Source organism: Carassius gibelio, chromosome B5 (genome assembly GCF_023724105.1).
Source record: "Carassius gibelio isolate Cgi1373 ecotype wild population from Czech Republic chromosome B5, carGib1.2-hapl.c, whole genome shotgun sequence".
NCBI classification, from domain to species: domain Eukaryota; kingdom Metazoa; phylum Chordata; class Actinopteri; order Cypriniformes; family Cyprinidae; genus Carassius; species Carassius gibelio.
This window is the reverse complement of record NC_068400.1, coordinates 4,372,920-4,393,269: the sequence shown is the minus strand read 5'-3', so window position 1 is coordinate 4,393,269 and position 20,350 is coordinate 4,372,920. Positions and strand designations below refer to the sequence as shown.

Sequence of the window (20,350 nt, the reverse complement as noted above, 5' to 3'; positions counted from 1 at the left end):
GATTAGTCATTTAGGTGGTAAAAATACTGTGAAATTAATAATGGCATGGATTTTAGAGCATAACAACTGAAGGTTTATGAAACATTAGCCAATTAAGCATTTTTTTAAACAACAGAAGTTAAAATTGTGAACTAAAATATTATTTCAATCATAGAGCATGTGAATAAATAAAATGCATAATTTTCATAACATTTCACTATTCATAAAATGCATAACGTTTCTGGTGTTTGGATTTGTACTTCAATATAATTAGCTCCAAGTTTAAGAATAGTCCTAGACTAGTTTCTCTCTCTCTCTCTCTCTCTCTCTCTCTCTCTCTCTCTCTTTAACAGCATTAGCTCAATGATATACGTCTTCCTTCCGTTAGAATTTTCCTGCCTTGCTAAATGTTGGGCTCATGATCAATAAGTTCGCCTCAATCTGATTCAGTAAAGTCAAACCGCAGACAGTGAAGCCTCTGAGACCTGCGCGCTTTAAGGCGGGAACAGAGGATTCTGCTTGGTCTTAAAGCCTTCGGCAAACATCCACGATCACAAATAACAATGATTTTCATAAAATAATGATTAATTATTAATTGATGATTTGTTATTATCATTATGGTCTTGTGAAAATAATAATAATATGGGCTGCGAGAAAATTATGAATACAAAGAGTGTTTCATGGCATGTTTCAGCCCAGTAACACACTGTTCCTCAGAGCCAAAACACAGACCGAATTCTGTTCAGCTGGAGGGGGTTGGGTTTTGGATAGTTTTTCATGGCTTGTGGGGGTCGAGATAAAGGTGTGAATTGCTCTTTCATATGGACAGTGTCTTATGAGGCTTTCATTTGCTGAACAGGTTTATATAGGACTGTTGTTTTGCTTATATTCACAGTGCTGGCTCTCTCCGATGAGAGAAATGCAACATTCACACATTACACTATTCCTTTTCGTTTAAAAACATTTCAAGCTTTCTGTAGATATATTATTAATGTACCTATGTGAGACACCACGATGTTATGTTAATTAAAAAATTATACATTCATTATCATGAAAAATTTAAGTGATGAGATGGCGCCTCCCTTGCATTAATGCACATTAATAATTTTTTCACAAACACTTGAATATGAGCTTCTTATCACGAGTAAAATTCATGCCAACAGCCAACATATTTAGCTTGATGGTTGACTGCAAGAGTTGAGCGGAATGTAAGAGTTTGTCTGTTTCTTTTACTGATTATTTTCGGGTTAAAGCATGATTTAAACAGATTCACACTCAATCGCTTTCGCAATAATGTGTTCAAACAAATGTAATCTTACAGTGCTACTACATTATCAGCATGCTATCTGATTTTGAAATCTTGAAGAAGTTAATCGACCTGTTTAGATAAAATAACTGACAAAGATGTTATTTTCATCACAAACAAAATTTTTCGGCAATTAAAGATGTAATTCTTACAATGTTATTAGTTTGGCATGTGATATAGGGAAAAACGTTTACACATAGCTTAAGCCACTTAACATAACATTTCAAACATACTGAAATACTTTATTCACAGAGTGAAGGCGGGGCGTGTTTCTGGTATCAGTGCGCATGGAGGGGAAGTTGTTGCTGCTCATAGACTCTGCTGCGAGTGAGAGAGATGTTTCACCTGACGAAATTAAAACGACCGCGGCTGCACAAGCACAGCACATCCGCCAAAATTCAACCTGCAGCAATGTTCGTTCATCAACTCGCCAAGGTTTACTTTGTAGGTCGCAAGGCAGTAAATAATTCGATAATATGACCACGCAGTCAATACAGATATTTAATAAAAACATTAAAACAAGCAGGGCTGTAAAATAAAACAATAAAAAAACGCATGCCAGGTTTACACCGGACACGAGTGGAACGATCCAACAAAAGACAGCAGAACCCAGTGATGGATACACTGGACACAATCCCCATCAGTGAACTGATGTTCATTCTGTTTATGATGAAATGTTCTGACACTGCCTTCAGATGATTTGACATAGTGTGATGTCATCAAGTTTAGACACACTTTTTGCTGTGGGGCACAGATGACAACTCTCGCGTCAGGTGTAGACACAGACAGTGACTGCTCTATTTACAAATAAGTTCTATAAGAAAAAAAAAAAATCTAAACCAGAGGCATAACGAGATGGAAATATAAACTAGAAAAAATATTAACAGGCGACTCTGGCTATGTTGCTTGCTTTGCAGCACTTCGACATGTATGTTGGATATAGCTCTACTCCCGTCATAGTCTACACGGATCACAAGCCGCTGTTTTTTTTTTAAATAAAATGTACAACCATAACCAGCGTTTGATGCGTTGGGCGTTAATGGCTCAATGTTATTTTCTTGAGATTCATCACAAGAAAGGAAGCTTCACTCAGAACCTCGTCCTTTTAAGTGTGGGAGTGTTACGGCTTGTGCCTTGTGAGTTTCTTATCTACAATGTCCTGATTTTTCTTTCTTTTTCTGCATCTGAGTTTGATTGCTAGGTCTGCCCCGTGCACCTGCCCGTCGTTGTACACCTGCGACTCATTGTACTCGTTGGTGAACTACGCTATTAAGGACGCTGAAGCGGAGCATGATGGTGTGAGGGAGGAGATTGGAGACTCACCTGCCAACAGCTTGCTTTTCTTTTCTTGTTTTTCTTAATTGGAATTTATGGTTGTTTTTTGTTGTTTTCATATTTTGAAGTGTCTTGTTGTTCGTTTCTGTTTATCATAGATTGGTAACTTTTGTAGAAGTATTTTGGTGTTTATTCCGTTATGATACGTGTTTTCTTAGTTTTGTTTATTTAAATAAATGTTCTAGCCCTTCATTTAGGTCTCACGTATCCTTCTTTATGTTATGCAACCCTTTTCTCTAGGAGTTCTAAAGAGGGGTTCATAGCAAAAATCCATCCGCGTACTTTTAAAAGGACCTCGTCTGACACTGACTCACTGCTGAGCTGCCAGTTTTAATCTGAACAGCTCTTAAAGCTGAGTGGATGGTTAAATGCATGATGGGCTAGTATTAAAAAAAATAGCATCTTTCCAGCATTAAGGTAATAACAGTACTGGTATTTTTTTTTTTAATCATTTTGTTGCAGTAATAAATTTGACTGCTAAATGAATGATAAAGAACTATATTAAAACTTGTTTTGTAAAATTTCTTTGTCATTTGAATATTGATTAATCAGATTTTTTTTTCTAAAATAAAACTGGGATTTTTTTTAGGCCAAATGATATTACCCTACTTTAAAAGAAATTAAAGAAGGTTCCCTTTAAAATTCCTTTAGTTGTCAATTACTAAAGCTTTTTTTTTTTTTTTTTACATCGTGTGAATGTTGTTGATTATAATGAGAGAACTTGAGTTTAATCATGAGGACGTTTTATTCATTCTTTAGAGTTTCAAAGATTTAATCCTGCCGGTTTAATTTGATTTGTTTCTTGTTTTAGGCAAATTAGGCCTAAATAATGGGAACGAAATTATACTGTGCTTCACATTTAAACATGCAACAATTTCTTAATCAGTTTACAGACAAATGTCTTTTTCACAATAGGTTATGTCAAAATAACAGGTAACGAATAACAAAAATGCATGTTGTTTTATTAAAGGAAAAAATATATTTATATTTAAAATATAAATTAAAATGTAGGCATAATATATTAAAATATTGACATTTTGCATATTAATCCATGTAGCCTACCCCCCTAAAATAGGCTACCACTTTTAATGCTCGGATGCAAACTAAACCACAATTTCTTTTGAATAATATAACGCATAATTAATATAATATAAATAATACTGCACACCTTTTAAATGTGTCCAATCTAAAATATGGTTTAATACCATGTAGCTTAGAAAATATAAGCACAGACTCTTTCTCGTTCTATGAAATGCACATAACTTCACAAATACAAAACTTTCATCTGTGAATATTAAATATATTAAATCACAGTGTTTTTCTTTCATTTTCTGTGACTGAAGCAGTCAAATGTAAGACATCAGCAAGGCAAAACTGAGTCTATTTGCGAAAATATGCTTTGATGCGCTTGTTTGATAACTTGTGGTTAAAGCGCCACTCAGCAGTCAAAAGCTGCAAATGCACTTTATACCACCGCCGCTGCGGTACCCGCGGCGGTAAAAGAGGCGTTTTCGATGTCTACTTAGTGTAAAACAACCTCCACCACCTTAATTCTCCATAGTCTGTTGTACATGTAATATTCAATAAAATATATTTATATAAAGTGTAGAGTACAATAGAATAGCTACAACATTCAGTCCCTGCTATAAAAGTCTATAACTCTGCATCCAAACTACACAAGTGGTACTGTAATGCTTTAGTCTGTATCACATCACTAAATAAAAGAAGAAAAGGAAAGAGTCAGTAAAAGCCCAAAAGAGAAAGTAAAATAATAGCTGATCATTTACCTTCTGGCTAAAGGGCCACTTCAGCAAGGCATCATATTTGCCCCTCATGACCACAAAAAATAGAGACAGATGAGTGCCCCGGCCTGTGCCGTCACCATTCAGGTAAAGTCTCAGACACATCTTATACCCATATTTACTGGAGTAGAACGCTAGAAAAAAAAAGGAAAATGGTAAAAGCATGGACAAAATATTACTAAGGTTGACTAAAATGCTAATATGCTACTAAAATCAGCTTTGAACACTGAATGTGAAGAAATCATTCCCTGCAACTCAAAGACTCCCAAATATTTAAAACTGTTTCTCAGATTATTACTTAGTTTTAATGCACTGAACTTTACTTTGACAAAAAAGACAAAAAACATTGAGTTTTTACATGGTTAAATATATAAAAAATAATGATATAGCACAAAAATAATATAAAATACACCAAGATTAATTAAATGGTTTTATAAAATTGAAATTATTTAAGTGGTATAATTATATCACTTATATCAATTTATCAAGTTTATATACACACACACACATTGAAAAGCTGAGTTGGGTAATATTCTCGAAAATCTACTTGAAACAATAATAATGTAAAACATTACTAAAACTTAAAATAGTGGTTTATATTTTGAAATATTAAAATGTAATTTATTTTTGATGGCAAAGCTGAATTTTCAGCAGCCATTTCTCCAGTCTTCAGTGTCACAAGACCCTTCAGAAATTATAATTGTATGCTGATTTGAGGCTCAATTAACAAATTATATTCTTATCTATGTTGAAATAGTGATGTGCTGCTTAGTATTATTCTGGAAACTCTCATGTAATGTCATAATATAAAAAAAACCCAACTTGTGTCGTTTATGTTTTTCAGTAAATGTCAGATTATTTAGAGACCACAGGGCTCTTGAATGACACTACAAAAGTGAAAGTTAGATATTCTGGAAATAAGAGAAAATCCAAATATCATAAAAGGACCATGACTAGTCAAGTACATAACCTTCACTTAAGATTGAAAAAATTTCCAACTCAAGGCACTGTACCACAAAGGGTCAAGGTCCTCAGAATGAAACGTTGTACTTCCAGTTTATAAAATGTAAAGTATTTTGTATTGACTTAATTCAAATTAAATTAAATATAAATTCAATCATCAGCATGTGATAACAGTGTTGAATTTTTTTTTACAATTATATTATTATATCGATTATTTTCATATAATCCTCCTTTGGTCATAAAAATAAATAATTAAATACATATTTACAATAACACATAGAAATTTTAAAATACCAATAATAAACAGAATCGACTAAAGGCAGGAAATGTTGTCAATCAAGCTTAACCCTGTATTGAACCTGCAACAGTCCTTTAATTTGATTTTAGCCTTACCAGGTGAGAACATGGCAGGTGCCCGGCCCCCCACTGCGTCTTGTCTGCGACGAGAGAAGTCTGCAATTTTCCAAATGAAAACTCCATCGTATGTACAAAACTGCAGCTCCCGCAAGGACTGTTCAGATTCTGCTAACTGCAGATCTCGCATGGTTAAAGTCCGTTCTAGCTGTCGCACCTTTAAGAGTCACCAAACACAAATGAGAAACATGGTTAAGAAACTGCCAAACAGAAATGTTGTTGTAATAATGTAGTTAGATACTTGCATTTAAAGGAAATATATACACAATCCTTTATGCTGTGTGTTTTAGATTTAAAGGGGTCATATAATGCAATTAAAATTTTTCCTTTCTCTTTGGAGTGTTACAAGCTCTTGGTGCATGTAGAAGATCTGTAAAGTTGCAAAGACTAAAGTCTCAGATCCAAGACACGCCCCCACATGTCTACGTCACGATATGGAAATATTTGCTTAATGCTGCCCAATTGTTCACACAAAGAAAGAAGGCGTGGTTTCAGTAACTGCAGTAAGTGTTAAAGCAGCCATGTCAGGGAGATGCTGTGTGTTATCTAGGCGATAGTAAAAGCACTTGATTTGGCCTTCCGAAAGTACTGTAGATGCAGTAAGGAATCTTTAAGGGTGCTTTCACACTAGCACTTTTGGTGCGCACCCGGGTTTGATTGACGTCAGAGTTAAGTTAGTTTGGATAATGTGAACACTGTCTTCCATACTCGGATGGTCTGTGGGAACGCTTCATGTGAACTCTGGTACGGTTCGCTGCTTATGTGAATGCAATCGTACCAAATCACGGAAGTGAACCGCGTTTAATGACAAATTATTTGATGAAAATGTGTTTGTGTGTGTGTTTCACTCACTTTCCTGATGAGTGTGACTGATGCGCTGCAAGCAGAGAGCTGTACATCTCATTTGTGTTCATCTTCAACGTTCTTTAGAGCATTTTCAGTACATTCGTAAGACAGACGCAAGCGCCGTTATGTACCGAAGCTTTATAAACGAAACGAACAGTTCAAAAACGTAATACATAAAAGTGCAGAGAGTAATGTTCGGACTTAAATATTATAATATGAACAAAGTCCAGCGGGGGCAGGGGGAGGGGGAGCAACCGAACTCGGGTTCGGACCAGGCAAGTGAACCAAGTCTGAAAGCACCCTAAGATTACTTACAACAGAACACCAACGCATTTTATGGACAATCGTTTTGTGAAAAAAAGGAGAGGAGGTAATTCTGACTTTGCTAAGGCAATCTGGCATTTCTTAATCACCTACTCTAAGTATGTTTTGTTATTAGTTTAAGTATCTGTTATTGAATGTTTATATGGAGTTTTGCACGTTGCGTTTATGTGCACGCGTGTGTGTGTGAGAGAGAGAAAGGGTCACGCAGTGGAGTCAGCTGTCTTAACCTCGTGTGGCTTGTGTACTGCAAACACATACAAGCTTCATCACTGTGTCTGTCACGCGACTCGGTTCCCCTTTCAAGCTTGAACTGATAGTAAAACTAAGGACATTATTAACTGTCATTATATTTATTCTGAAAGGAGAAGCTTGCGATTATGGAAAGGGGAGTTACATTTCCGACGAGTGCTTGAGGTGTTCGACCAGTCACAATGCACTGCACAATGCACAATGCAATGAGTCAGTTGGCCAATCAGAGCAGATTGCGCTTGTCGTAAGGAGAGGCTTTGTAGAAAACTACATGTTTGAGAGAAGCTGGGCATAGAGAAAAAATATGTTTTTTGAACATTAAAGCGTCAACATATTCTGTTACACCAAATACACAAAATAATGATCTTTAAAAAAGCATCATATGACTCCTTTAAGAAAGTTTGTGAAACTGGTATCGACAAATTATCTTTTGCTCAGTGCCGTCTGATTCTACAATTATTACCATTGTAATAATCACCAAATTAAATTGATCACCAAGATGTTTTCAACTTTAAACCATTACTTTGGCTAAAATACGAGTATATTCTAGACACGTTATTATTTTTATTGTGAACAAGTCATCTCTTCTATATCGGGAAATTTACAATCAAAAAAAAGTTCTAAATAAGTATGTCTGTGGATTTTGATGTGAGAGGACAACAGGGAATTTGTTTCTTACAGTTACAGATTTGTTTCTTATAAACAAGCAGCCCTTCACATTACATTTTGTGGTATGGGTAGGACAATAACTGATTGACTGGATGACTTGTGGTCATTTGGACTCTTATTCACCCATTCACTGCAAAGGATCCACCCATTCGTGAACAAGTAATGTAAAGCTAAATTTCGCAAAATCTGTTCCGATGAAGAAACAAAAACTTCTATAACTTGGATGGCCTAATCGGGAGTCAATTTTCAGAAATTTGAATTGTTTAATGAACTATTCCTTTAATGGATGATTTCTGTCACCATTTAATTGTCAGAATTTTCATTTTAATCAACTCTTTTAACTCAATTAACTGATGAGTTATTAGAAAGTCTTGAATGGTCTCGACTTAAAATCCCATGTGAATGAAGACTCATGGCAGAGACAGCGGAGGCTCTTCTGCTGGAGGAGGAAAAACGTGCTTCTGTTTCACAAATCAAAGCAAGTCTTGCTAACAACTCTTTATAGCAGCTTTTTTATTTATTTATTTAATACAAACTGACTTTCAAAGCTATTAAATCAGAAGGATGTTTTACACTGTTTACACACCTCCTTGCTGTTTCAAACCTGTATGACTTCGTTCTTTCCATGGAAAATGCAGAACTGTGTCCCACCCAAATGTAACACACCGACGCTTAAGGGAAAAATACCACTAGGAATATAGTATAAAGCATAAAGAAACAATTTTTTTTTCAGCTTTTTACCTGTAAAAGTTTCATAGTAGTACCTTAAGGATACATATTAATAATCTAAGGCACCAATATGCACTTTTTAGGTGCATCTGTTGCACATTTATCTAAAAGGGATGTTTGAATATTCATATAATGAATAATATTGAATATAATAAGATTTATAAAAATAAAAAAAAATAAAAAAACAAGGCATTTAAAATGACTTAAATTGAAATTATTCACTGAAAATCTATTAAGTGATATAATCCATCAGTTTATGATACAAGCGTGAAAATTGGCATGAGCAGTCTCCATGGGTCAATTGACAAGAAAATTGTCAGAGCCACTTGAAATTTCAAGATGGCGGCCCTTTTTCAAGATGGCCACCACCTTAGTGGAGCAATTAGGCTTAAGAAATCATTTAGTTGGTGATACAAGCATGAAAATTGTCATGAGCTGTCTCAAAGGGTCATTTGACAAGAAACCGCCCACAGCAACATAAAATTTCAAGATGGCGGCAATTTTTCTGGATTACTACCGCCCGCCATAGGGATCTTTAAATTATACATTTTCTCATAGAAATCTATTGGGTTCCTCAAAAGACTCTGTCAAGAGAGGTAGTTTGACTGTGTTTTGTCTGACTTCTCACCCATGATCTGTCCAGTTTGGTAAAGCCTGTCAGAAGTTGCCTCCCACCGGCATAGTTCTCAGGGTTCACTGAGGTACACAAGCTCCCTTACCACAACAAGGTAACAGTCACAAGGGATTTTTTTTTTAAACTAACAGTTATTAAATTCAAGTCAGTTAGTCAAATTAATACTGAGAGGTGGGGAAACAAAAATAAGATTAATAAACAGTTGTGGTGCTGAATGGACAGTGCACCAAACAAAAAAGTGAGCAATGACTAATACTGAATGTCAATAAGAAAAGATCCAGAGGCAACAGCAACTCTGGCTGACACAGCCATGGAACCATGGCAAACAGAAAGTATCTCAAACAATACTAATGAACTAAACTGAAAATGTCACAGTTATAGTCTGATGACAAAATAAAACATGATGCGCCGATGTGGCGAGGGGAAGCCGAGCCATAGGCCTACACCAGAAAACATAGAGGACTTACACTGGGAAAAGAAACATGCAAATACAGTAGGTTCTAGCAGGGGCAACTACATAGGCATGTGCAACTGAGTCCATATCTGAAGCACTTGAACCTTCCAGTACATGCCTTGTTGCACCCACATTTGGTCAATTCCCAACAGCAGGTGGAAGTGGAGTCCAGAAGCCTTTCCACTCTTCGTCCTTTTTAACCCATCCCCAGTCGGAAAGGCTCGGCATTTGTGGATGTCACTTCAATGCACACGTATCCACCCATCTAAGAAGCATGTTTGGCATACTCTTTGAGTGCTGCTTGAGTTGGTGGGACAAAGTCATATTGTCTTTGCTTTCTGGCAAAGAGATCAAGCCTGGCCTCATTCACAGTGGTGACATCGCTGGACCTGTCATACATTATCACAGGGGTAGGCAAGTTCGGTCCTAGAGAGCCACAGTCCTGCACAGTTCAGCTCCAACCCTGAAAAAAAACTCACCTGCCTGTACCTTAGTAATCCTGAATGGATTGATGAGCTTGTTCAGGTGTGTTTGATTAGGGTTGAAGCTGAACTCTGTAGGTCTGCGGCTCTCTAGGACCATATTGCCTACCCCTGCATTAGCACAACAAATCTCTTCAAAGAGAATGATATTCTGCTCCGTTTCTTGTCAATGTGTTTTCTATGTCATCACCTTCATCTAGTCGGGTTGGACTAAGTAAGATTGGCAGAGCATTGATCTTATGAAATAATGGAAAATTTCTTGCAGTGGTATCATAATCAGTATCAATCAATCAATCACCTTTATTTATATAGTGCTTTAAACAAAATACATTGCGCCAAAGCACTGAACAACATTCATTTGGAAAACAGTGTCTCAATAATGCAAAATGATAGTTAAAGGCAGTTCATCATTGAATTCAGTTATGTCATCTCTGTTCAGTTGAAATAGTGTCTGTTTTTATTTTCAATCAAGTCAATGATATCGCTGTAGATGAAGTGTAAGTGAGTGTATACGAGTATGATCGTGCTCTCTGTTGAATAAACTTGGATGAATGAGTTTTTCCTTGGTGTCCTGCTGACAAATGAAACATCTGTCCCAGTTAGTTTTCTCAACTGTTATGATGGCTTCTGCCATGTCAGCAGCAAATGTATAGGCAGAGGCAGAGGGTTTATCCTTTTACCACCTTTTACGAAGCACTTTGTTGTATGGGATACAACTAAGTTCATGCCTTATAACCCTACTCTTAGTCCGATCGTTCATCCAATGCCATTTATATCCCGTGCGACCTGTCCACCATCTGGTTAACTAAAACCCCATTAACCTTGGCTCGGCTCTCCCGCGCTGGCAAAACCTGTCAATTCAGGTGCAGCTATCTAACTGTTTTGGGGTAGATAAGACTGCATTTGGGATACTAACTTTACAATTAGCTGACATTGAACCCCACTCTGAGTTTAACAGCAGTGATATATCACCAGTGTGCCCTGGTAGTGCAGATATTCACTCTTGTATAATCTATCTATAATCAACAAATTAACACAACTGTATTTTGATGCATTAAAAGTTGTTCTTTAGTATAATATAAAATAAAATGACACCATATCATCCTTAAAGCTGCGGTAGGGAACTTTTGACACTCTAGCGGTTAATAAACAGAACTGCTTGTGTCTTGCGGAAGAACATCGTAGCCGGAACTACTTCTCTCTGTTTATGTCTATGAAGAATCACAAAGGTACTGGGTTACTCCGCCGCGGTACCCCAGAAGCAATCTAAAATAGTCCGAATATAAACACTTATTATAGGTGCACCCTAGTGATTCAGGACAAGCTAAAAACACAGTTTGGAAAATGGATTCATGGTGTACTCGCTTATTATATACATTTTTCTACATTTTGAACACAAACAAAGTTACGGAACGCAGCTCTGATTGGTTGATTTCTTACCGGGAGCGGTCAGTAACTGCAAATGGCAATGGGACCACTGGAAGGAGCCAGAGGAGCTTGATTTTTTTCACAGATTATCTGTCTCATATTCTACTGTTAGGACATAATGACAGGATTAACAAATATGTAAAAAAATATATTTACAAAAGTCACCTACTGCAGCTTTAATGAAAAAACAAAAAAACAATACATTTCTATTGGAAAATTGATCTTTTGAGGATCCAGGGGTCGGCCATCTTGAAAATAGAAATTTCAAGTGGTTAAGAGTGTTTTCTTGTCAAGCAACCCTTAGAGACTGCTCATACCAATTTGCATGCTTATGTCACTAACTAAACAATTATATTGCTTAACTGCTCCATTTAGGTGGTGGTAATCTTGAAAAATGGCCGCCATCTTGGAATTTCAAGTAGCTGTAGGTGGCTTATTGTCAAGTGACCCAAAGAGACTGCCCATGCCAATTTTCATGCTTGTATCAACAAATAAACCAGTACTATATCACTTAACTGCTCCACTAAGGTGTCAGCCATCTTGACAAATGGGCGCCATCTTGAAATTTCAAGTGGCTCGGACAATTTTCTTGTCAAGTGACCCATGGAGACTGCTCATGCCAATTTTCATGCTTGTATCATAAACTGAACGATTCTGCCAAACATAAGCACTTAGCCGCTCCACTATTACTCATATCATAGTTTCAGAAGTTGTAAAGAACACTTATCACTGTATGTTGCTCTGTTATTTTTGGAGATCTGCCCCCTTTCACTTTTATTATTACTGAAAGTTAAAGTGTACATGGTTTCATACTACATGGGGTAGAGTAAAAAATGACAGACAAATTTGTGTAAACTATCCCCTGAAGTGAAATGTTACACCACACTCTCAGAGAAAAAAAAAAGGTACAAAAGTTGTAACTGGGGAGGTACCTTTTCAAAAGGCACACCTTTGTACCTAAACAGTACATATTGGTACTTTAAAGATACAAGTACCTAAAGTGAACATATTAGTAGCTAAAAGGTACAAAAGTGTACCTTTTGTAAAGGTACAACCCCAGAGACGCTTTTGTACCTTTTTTTCTGAGAGTGCAGCTTATCATAAAACAAGATCAGTCAATACGTCATAATATGTTACCTGTTAGGTGAGAGCCTTGCATCATGCTCTGACACAAAGCAGAGCATCAAAACCATCTCTGCTGTCCGATAGAAAAAAAATCCTATAAATCCAACTTAGCAAACGTTTTATATAAACTATTTAAGTGCATTATTTTCTAGGTACAAAGTGTATGTAGTACCTTGTTTGACAAGCTTTCTATCTTTTCCTGGTCAAACCGATGTTGACGGGATAGTGCCTCCAGGGTGAGGGCCGATCGCTCCACCTCCCTGTTCAACACACACACTATGTTCTCCAATGCTGTGACTTTCTGCTGTACACCAGGACCGCCTCCTCTTCCTGCATTATGGCCAGCAGCATGAGCCCCCAATGGAGATGCATCTTCAGGTCCACGATACAATCCCAGTCCAGAATCTTCCTGCCACTCTCCTGTCCCCTCTGCCCGCTGGCGCACAGAGGACAGCACGGCTAGCATGAGACGCAAATGTTCCGTCATGCTGGTCTGCTCATGCTCCTGCTGCTTACCACTGTCAACCTATACAAAAAATACTTACATTAACACCATATTAAAAAGGGTTGCATACAATTATATAAAATCATTTCTTTGATGTTAAAAGTATTTATTAATTTATGTTGAAAAATGTCCTGTGGTTACCAAGTGAAAGAAAGGGTTAAACACATAATTGAAGACACTATTAACACACAATTATCATTATTAACTAGTTGCTTATTAGCATGCTTCTTGAAAATCAACTGATTTTAACAGTTGCTATATAATAATTAAAAGCTTTTGTTAATGTTGCTGCTACTGAGATGTGATTTGGGTAAGAATTGGAGGCAGGTTTGGTTGAATGGGTAGGTTTATGATTTGATTAGGGGGTCAACTGTGTACAGGGATCAATCTGATTACTATAAGGGAACATTCATTTATATGTAATATAAACACATTATAAATGAACAATGATTTTTTTGATAAATGAACAATAATTTTCTGGTTTGTGTTATTCTGTTAATGTACGATTCAAGGAATATTCTGTTTAATGTTTTACAGTAGGATTCTAATATAAGTGCTGAGACAATAAAAACCATAAGGCACTCAAATTACAATGTGATTTATGTCTTTAACAAACATTTAGGTAAACTTAAATAACCACCCTTTACACAAATGTTGTTACAGCAGCTAAAAGTCTAATGCCCATAAAGGCACTGAATGATTAATAAACATTTATAAACATTTAAAAATATATAAATAATTTACATTAAAATAAAAAATATTTATTAAAAAATGATTTGTAAAGATGTGTAAATAGTAGAAGTCTACACAACAAACGAAGAACCATTATAAGGCATTTACAGACTTTAAGAGTTTATAAGTATTATATTTAAACTAATAGTTTGGAAGTACTAAAAAATAACTAATTAAGCTATTTTTTTCACAACATTTGTAAATGTAAAAAAGAGCATTAGGTAATATGTGGACTGAAGTTGAATGAAATTTCTTAGCATTCAAAAGTACATTAAAACTTGTAATCATTTTATAAATTTCGATAAAATAATTTGTAGATTTTTGAAAGTGCTTGATCATAATAATTTAGCATTTTATGATATTTGTAAGCATTTACATAATAAAATGATATAAATAATTATATGTTAATCATTAGGTAATGTTTAATAAGTTCTTTGGTCAAATAACAAACACATTAGCCAGTAAATTACCATTAAGAGATCAAGGACTTTTTCAAAAACACCTGTAAATTCATTTTAATTTACCGGTATGAGAAGTTGTAACATTACCGACATCTACTCTGGACCATTTCAAAGCCATTGAAAAAAAAAAAAAAGAAAAAAAAAAAAAACTTATGCAAATGACGTATTTACTCTGTGCTGTGTAGTTCAGTCTAATATGATGTCTCTGGGCCAAAAGCTCTGCATGAATATGAATGTTAGACAAATATTATCAACAAAAACACTGACCGCATATATTCCTCCACGTTTACAAACACAACACCAGGAGGTGAAGCCGTTTAGAGGTAATTTCTGGTTAATGATGTCACAGAATTTACCTGTAATTTGAAACTGATATATAAATGGTACTTTACCTAAAAAAGAGAGCATCATTGCCTGTGTGAACAGTGCATTTTTGTATTTACCAGTAAAGTCGTTCTGAAAATGTTATGGCAATTTACTGGTATTACTATGTGAAAGGGGCTATTATCTAATATTTCTAGCTATTTACATTTACATTTATTCATTTAGCAGATGCTTTTATCCAAAGCGACTTGCAAATGAGGACAGTGGAAGCAATCAAAAACAACAAAAAGAGCAATGATATATAAGTGCTATAACAAGTCTCAGTTAGGTTAACACAGTACACGTAGCATGGGCTTTAAAAAAATTTAATAAATAAAAAGAAAACCGATAGAATAAAAAAAAAATATCATATTAAATTAAATTCTTAAGCTATTTGAATATATAATAATCACTGTTGGGTAGGCTTAGTTACTCAAAAAAGTAATCCGCTATAATGACTAGTTCTTTAAAATTTTAATTTGATTAAATAAGTTATCAAACCTAAAAAACACTACAAAGAGAAACTATAGTTCTTAACTGAATATTAACTGAAAAAAATACATAAGTAATCTATTATTTTTATTTTTGTGAAGTTACCTAACACCAGTTCCTTACCTTACTTAGTTTTTTCATCTATAAAGTATTTCCCCTAATGATTCACTTTGCAAGTACAAATTAAGGTAATGCACACATTTAATACCTAGCAATGTCATTGAGTTTAGGACTTTTCTAACCCACACTCCAGACTATTTAATTAGTTTGGTTCTATTCTAAAAAATAATGCGAAAGCAAAGCATGAACTGAAAGACACAAACAGATGCCATAGTTCTAAGTATTGTGACCAAATTATTTCAAGGCTTTTGAAACTTATGAAGCATTTCAGAACAGCTAACAGAGAGTAACAAAACACCACAAATGAAATAAAATACTTTCTGTAGACCTTTGAGCAATAATTTCTTGCCTTAGTTTTATTCTGAACTTAACTACATTCATAAGAAACAAATACACACCACCGCCCTGCAGCCAATTTCACTGAACTGGCATGCTGACTTAGACTTTGCACAAGACTTGATGTGCTCTTGAAACTGAAAAAAAGGAGGGGAAAATCAGAGGGAAAAAAGTCAACACATGATTATGACAACAAATAATTAGAAGCACTGTGTGAAAAAAAAATATATATAATTTACAGGCTAATATATATTTAACAGAGTATTTACATTAATACTGACAAATACTGTAATTCAAGCATAAACAATATATGGCTGAAAATGCAGACCAACCTTCTCTCTGGGGATTTTCTTTTTACCACAGTCTTTGCATTGCATGGGGAATTTCTGACATATTTCATCATGTGCCTGTGACACAAAAAAGTAATGTAGAAAGGAGAATCAGCAAAGATAATGATATCAACAACTATTTTCCTCACTCTTTGTGCTTCAACCCCTATGGATTTCATTTCCATTTAATTTGCCTTTTCATTTCCTATGATTCTTATATTAATAATTATTATTTTAATAATCACAAAATATTTATTTTTATCTGTGTTAATAACAAACACCATAACAAATACAATATAAGAAATAAACCAATTTAATAGACATAGAGATGAAGAAACCAAATATTCAAACGTAAAATTACTGCATAGCATCAGTGTTTCAACTATAATTAAACTGATTATTATTAAAACTACGAAAGTTACTCAGTCAAGATCAGCAAGTGATTCCCTCTTTTTCTTGTATTGTTTGGTAAACATAAATGAAACAGATAGCAGCAGGTTTATTATATTAAGACCTAATGCACAGACCTAATATAATGTTACACATCAGATCCCCTCAACTGACTATGTTTACAAGAATACTCACTAACAGACAGATATTTTAAAAAAATTTCTTTATGTATCTGGCCATTCAAGTGCAATATGTCGCTAAAGAGAACTGAATTCGGGAACGCATGCTGAGAGGTGGCTTTTTGTGCATGTGATTCAGCTGTTTGCCAGATAGCGCGAATAATCTTTTTCGTGGCTTATTGCACTTTTTTAAAGGGGGGTGAAATGCTACTTCATGCATACTGAGTTTTTTACACTGTTAAAGAGTTGGATTCCCATGCTAAACATGGACAAAGTTTCAAAAATTAAGTTGTACGTTTGAAGGAGTATTTCTGTTCCAAAAATACTCCTTCCGGTTTGTCACAAGTTTCGGAAAGTTTTTTTCGAGTATGGCTCTGTGTGACGTTAGATGGAGCGGAATTTCCTTATATGGGTCCTGATGGCATGTCTGCCGGAAGAGCGCGCGCTCCCGTATAGCAGAGCAATGAGAGGCTGAGCACAGACAATCACTGATCAGAGCGAGAGTGTTGCGAAATGTCACAAAAGGAGTGTGTTTTTGGTTGCCAGGGCAAGACAACCCTGCACAGATTACCAAAGAAAAAACAGCATTAAGGGACCAGTGGATGGAGTTTATTTTTACAGAGCATCAACGGAGTTGTGCAAGTGTTTGTGTTTGTTCCCTGCATTTCGAAAATGCTTGTTTTACAAACAAGGCCCAGTTTGACGACGGATTTGTGTATCGTTTATTTCTTAAGGATGATGCAATCACGATCGTGTGTTGGAACCGCATGCGGTGAGTAAAACTGCTTAAAATATCTCTGCCTCCTTGTTTTTGCGTCCGCCTCCCATTGGAGACCCGGGTTCCAGCCCCGCTTGGAGCGAGTCGTTGCTGCTGCTGCTCTCGTTCAGTTTCAGCCTCGGGATCTGATTCTGGATCATAAATAAACAGCTGAATCTGACTGTTAGCCATGGTTTGTTTTGGATGATGGTTTTTTCCTCAAGGTAATGTCACAGCTTCCAAATGCTCTCAACGCAAAAACCTACTGGCGCTCGTGATTCTTTAGCTCCGCCCACACGCCACGCCTTCAGTCGGTCGTGTTTTTCCGGGAAAAATCGGTACAGACTATCTTTCTCTTATGAATATAATAAAACTAAAGACTTTTTGGAGTTATGAAGGATGCAGTACTACTCTATAGGTACTTAAGATTAACAGGATATTGAGTGAAAACGGGCATTTCACCCCCCCTTTAAACCAAGCACATCCTGTGCTCTATTCTCTCATTCATGCATGTTCTTTTTGTGAAACTGAAAATGCAAGTGCTTTGTTATTTAATATTAGGGGTACTTTAATTACAATGAAACAGTACTATAATATGTATGATAGGTCTATTAAAGGTGCCATCTGTAATGTTTGGCAAAAAAAAATCAAGTCATACTCCACATTCCATAACAGATGGGGGCAGTATGCCTCAATAAAATGAATTGGTCTACTCTAGAGTAACAAACGAGAAACGGCATAGTCTCTATGCTCCGCCCCTACCTTCACAACAACACTACAGCCATAGCCGAAGCCTAACTGTGCGTTCACACCGCCTGCGTCGAGGGCGTCAAAAATCGCTCTTGCCGCTCTGCTCACGACGCTGCAGAAAGATTTGTGAGCGCTCAGACGCTCTAACATAGATCGAATGCTTATTTTGTATTTAAAGCGCCCACAAAGCAAACAAGCTTGTTGATCTCGTGCAGACTAACCACAAGGAGTTATAACCTCATTAAATATTGTTGTGGACGAAATATTATGATCCTTTACTTAAAATGAACAATCTCAGACACCTTGGTCCACGTATCACTTTTAATTAATTTTTTTTATGTCCCTGTAGGCAAACAGGGACACATCATAGATTAATACAAATGCTAAACTGCAATAATCAACCTGTCCTTTATTCTGCTTGAGAACTAATGTGCCAACTCTCAAGCATTCACCGTAAGACACACGCAATTGACTCTTTTCACACGCTTTCACGCCACACATCAATTTTTTCACGCACAGAAAAACCACGAAGCAAAGAGGACACGGAGACCAACAGACTAGACAGAGCAGGTTAGTTATGATACATAGGGCTGTGCAAAAAATCGAATGCGATTTTCATGCACCTCTCATCAGTAAAGACGCACCTGTAATTAGAAGTATATCTCCAGCATGTGCATTCAGATCAGGGTTGCCAGGTTTTCACAACAAATCCTGCCCAGTTGCTTCTTAAAACTAGTCCAAAACTAGCCCAATCGCGTTTCCGGGAGGTTCCCCGATAAAAATTGCTTCCCGGGGTTAAAATATAAATTTTTGGGAAGGGTTTCCCTGGTAAAATTAGCATTTTAGGGGCTAAATATCACGTTATTGGTATTGGGATTGCTTCAAACCGCGGACATGATAAACAACCGCAGACTTGGCAACACTGGTTCAGGTGGAGCGGCAGTAACTGCACAGAGCCTTAGTCTAACGACAACTAACACAAAATCGCTTTCAAAATCGACAAAGAATCCCCTGCGATTTTAACATCGATGTTGTGTAGATTGTCAGTGGATTACGGCTTCGTGTAGTAAATGCCAACCAGTGTTGCCAAGTCTGTGGTGGTTGTTTTTCATGTCCGCTGGTCACAGCGACCCCAATACAAATAACGTGATATTTAGCCCCTAAAATGCGAATTATACCAAGGCAACCCTGCTAAAAAAACTATATTTTAACCCCGCGAAACAATGTTTTATCGGGGAACCTTCTTGAAGCGAGATTGGGCTAGTTTTGAGAAGCAACTGGGCAGGATTTGTTGTGAAAACCTGGCAATTCTGATCTGAACACACGTACTGGAGATATACTCCTAATTACAGGAGCGTCTTTACTGATGAGATGTACATGAGTAAAGACATGCACAGCCCTATATAATAAAATGGGTAACGTTAAGTTATAGCTAGCTAATTATCAAACGCAGCTACGGTTAGCCATTGCTAACATTAGCACGTTTATCGAACAGCCTTCGATACATTTCTATGTTATAACTTCCCGAAAACAAATACACAAACATATAAAACAAACTTCTAGCGAAATACTAACAGCATCTAACTTGCAAGTTCGGAGTCGAACCTCATTTCTTTCAGGTCCATCAGTTGTCTCCAGCGATTAAAAGCAGTGCCGATGTTTACTCTGGTATTCTTATCGGATTTGATTTGTGATTCCGAGCGCGGTTGTTTCCCTGTAGCGGGTGTTGGTCTCTTGCCAAGGGCTTCAGCTATCCTTCCGCTCTCTTCTCTGAACTGAAAGTAGTGGGCTGTACTTTCCACACGATTGACAACAGGTCCAGGTACGCCCTGCGAGTTATTCGTTGCAGGTTGGCTGGTGGTTATGTTGCCCGCATACCACCTCTCACGGCCGAAACTGGTATTACAACACCTGCCGAGCCGGGGCTAGTAATGCTAATGCTAATTAAGGTTGATATCTCTGCAGCACTATAACTTGACATTTTTTTAATGACATCATCGCCTTTATTTCTTCTCATTCTTTTGATGCGTGTAGGTCATGTTATGGATATTTTTACCTCAATTTCTGCATATGACACCTTTAAGACATTTTTCAAGAATTATTTTATTTTCATATTAATATGTGGAGTAACCGCTATACTCCACAGCTCTAGTTAAAACTGCAAACATTAAATGTACACAAACTACAGACCAATCAG

General features: G+C 36.4%; 1 protein-coding gene across 1 annotated transcript in view; it reads right to left on the bottom strand.

Moving 5' to 3' along the window:
* LOC127957622 (TNF receptor-associated factor 2-like) overlaps window positions 1-20,350 on the bottom strand; it is a 33,939-nt gene that overhangs the window by 5,109 nt on the left and 8,480 nt on the right. The window contains exons 5-9 of the mRNA XM_052556246.1: window positions 16,081-16,155; window positions 15,811-15,885; window positions 12,912-13,265; window positions 5,779-5,956; window positions 4,408-4,556 (exon numbers count right to left, since the gene is read on the bottom strand). Of these exons, the coding sequence (XP_052412206.1) occupies window positions 4,408-4,556; window positions 5,779-5,956; window positions 12,912-13,265; window positions 15,811-15,885; window positions 16,081-16,155 (831 nt within the window). The remainder of the gene's footprint in view (window positions 1-4,407; window positions 4,557-5,778; window positions 5,957-12,911; window positions 13,266-15,810; window positions 15,886-16,080; window positions 16,156-20,350) is intronic.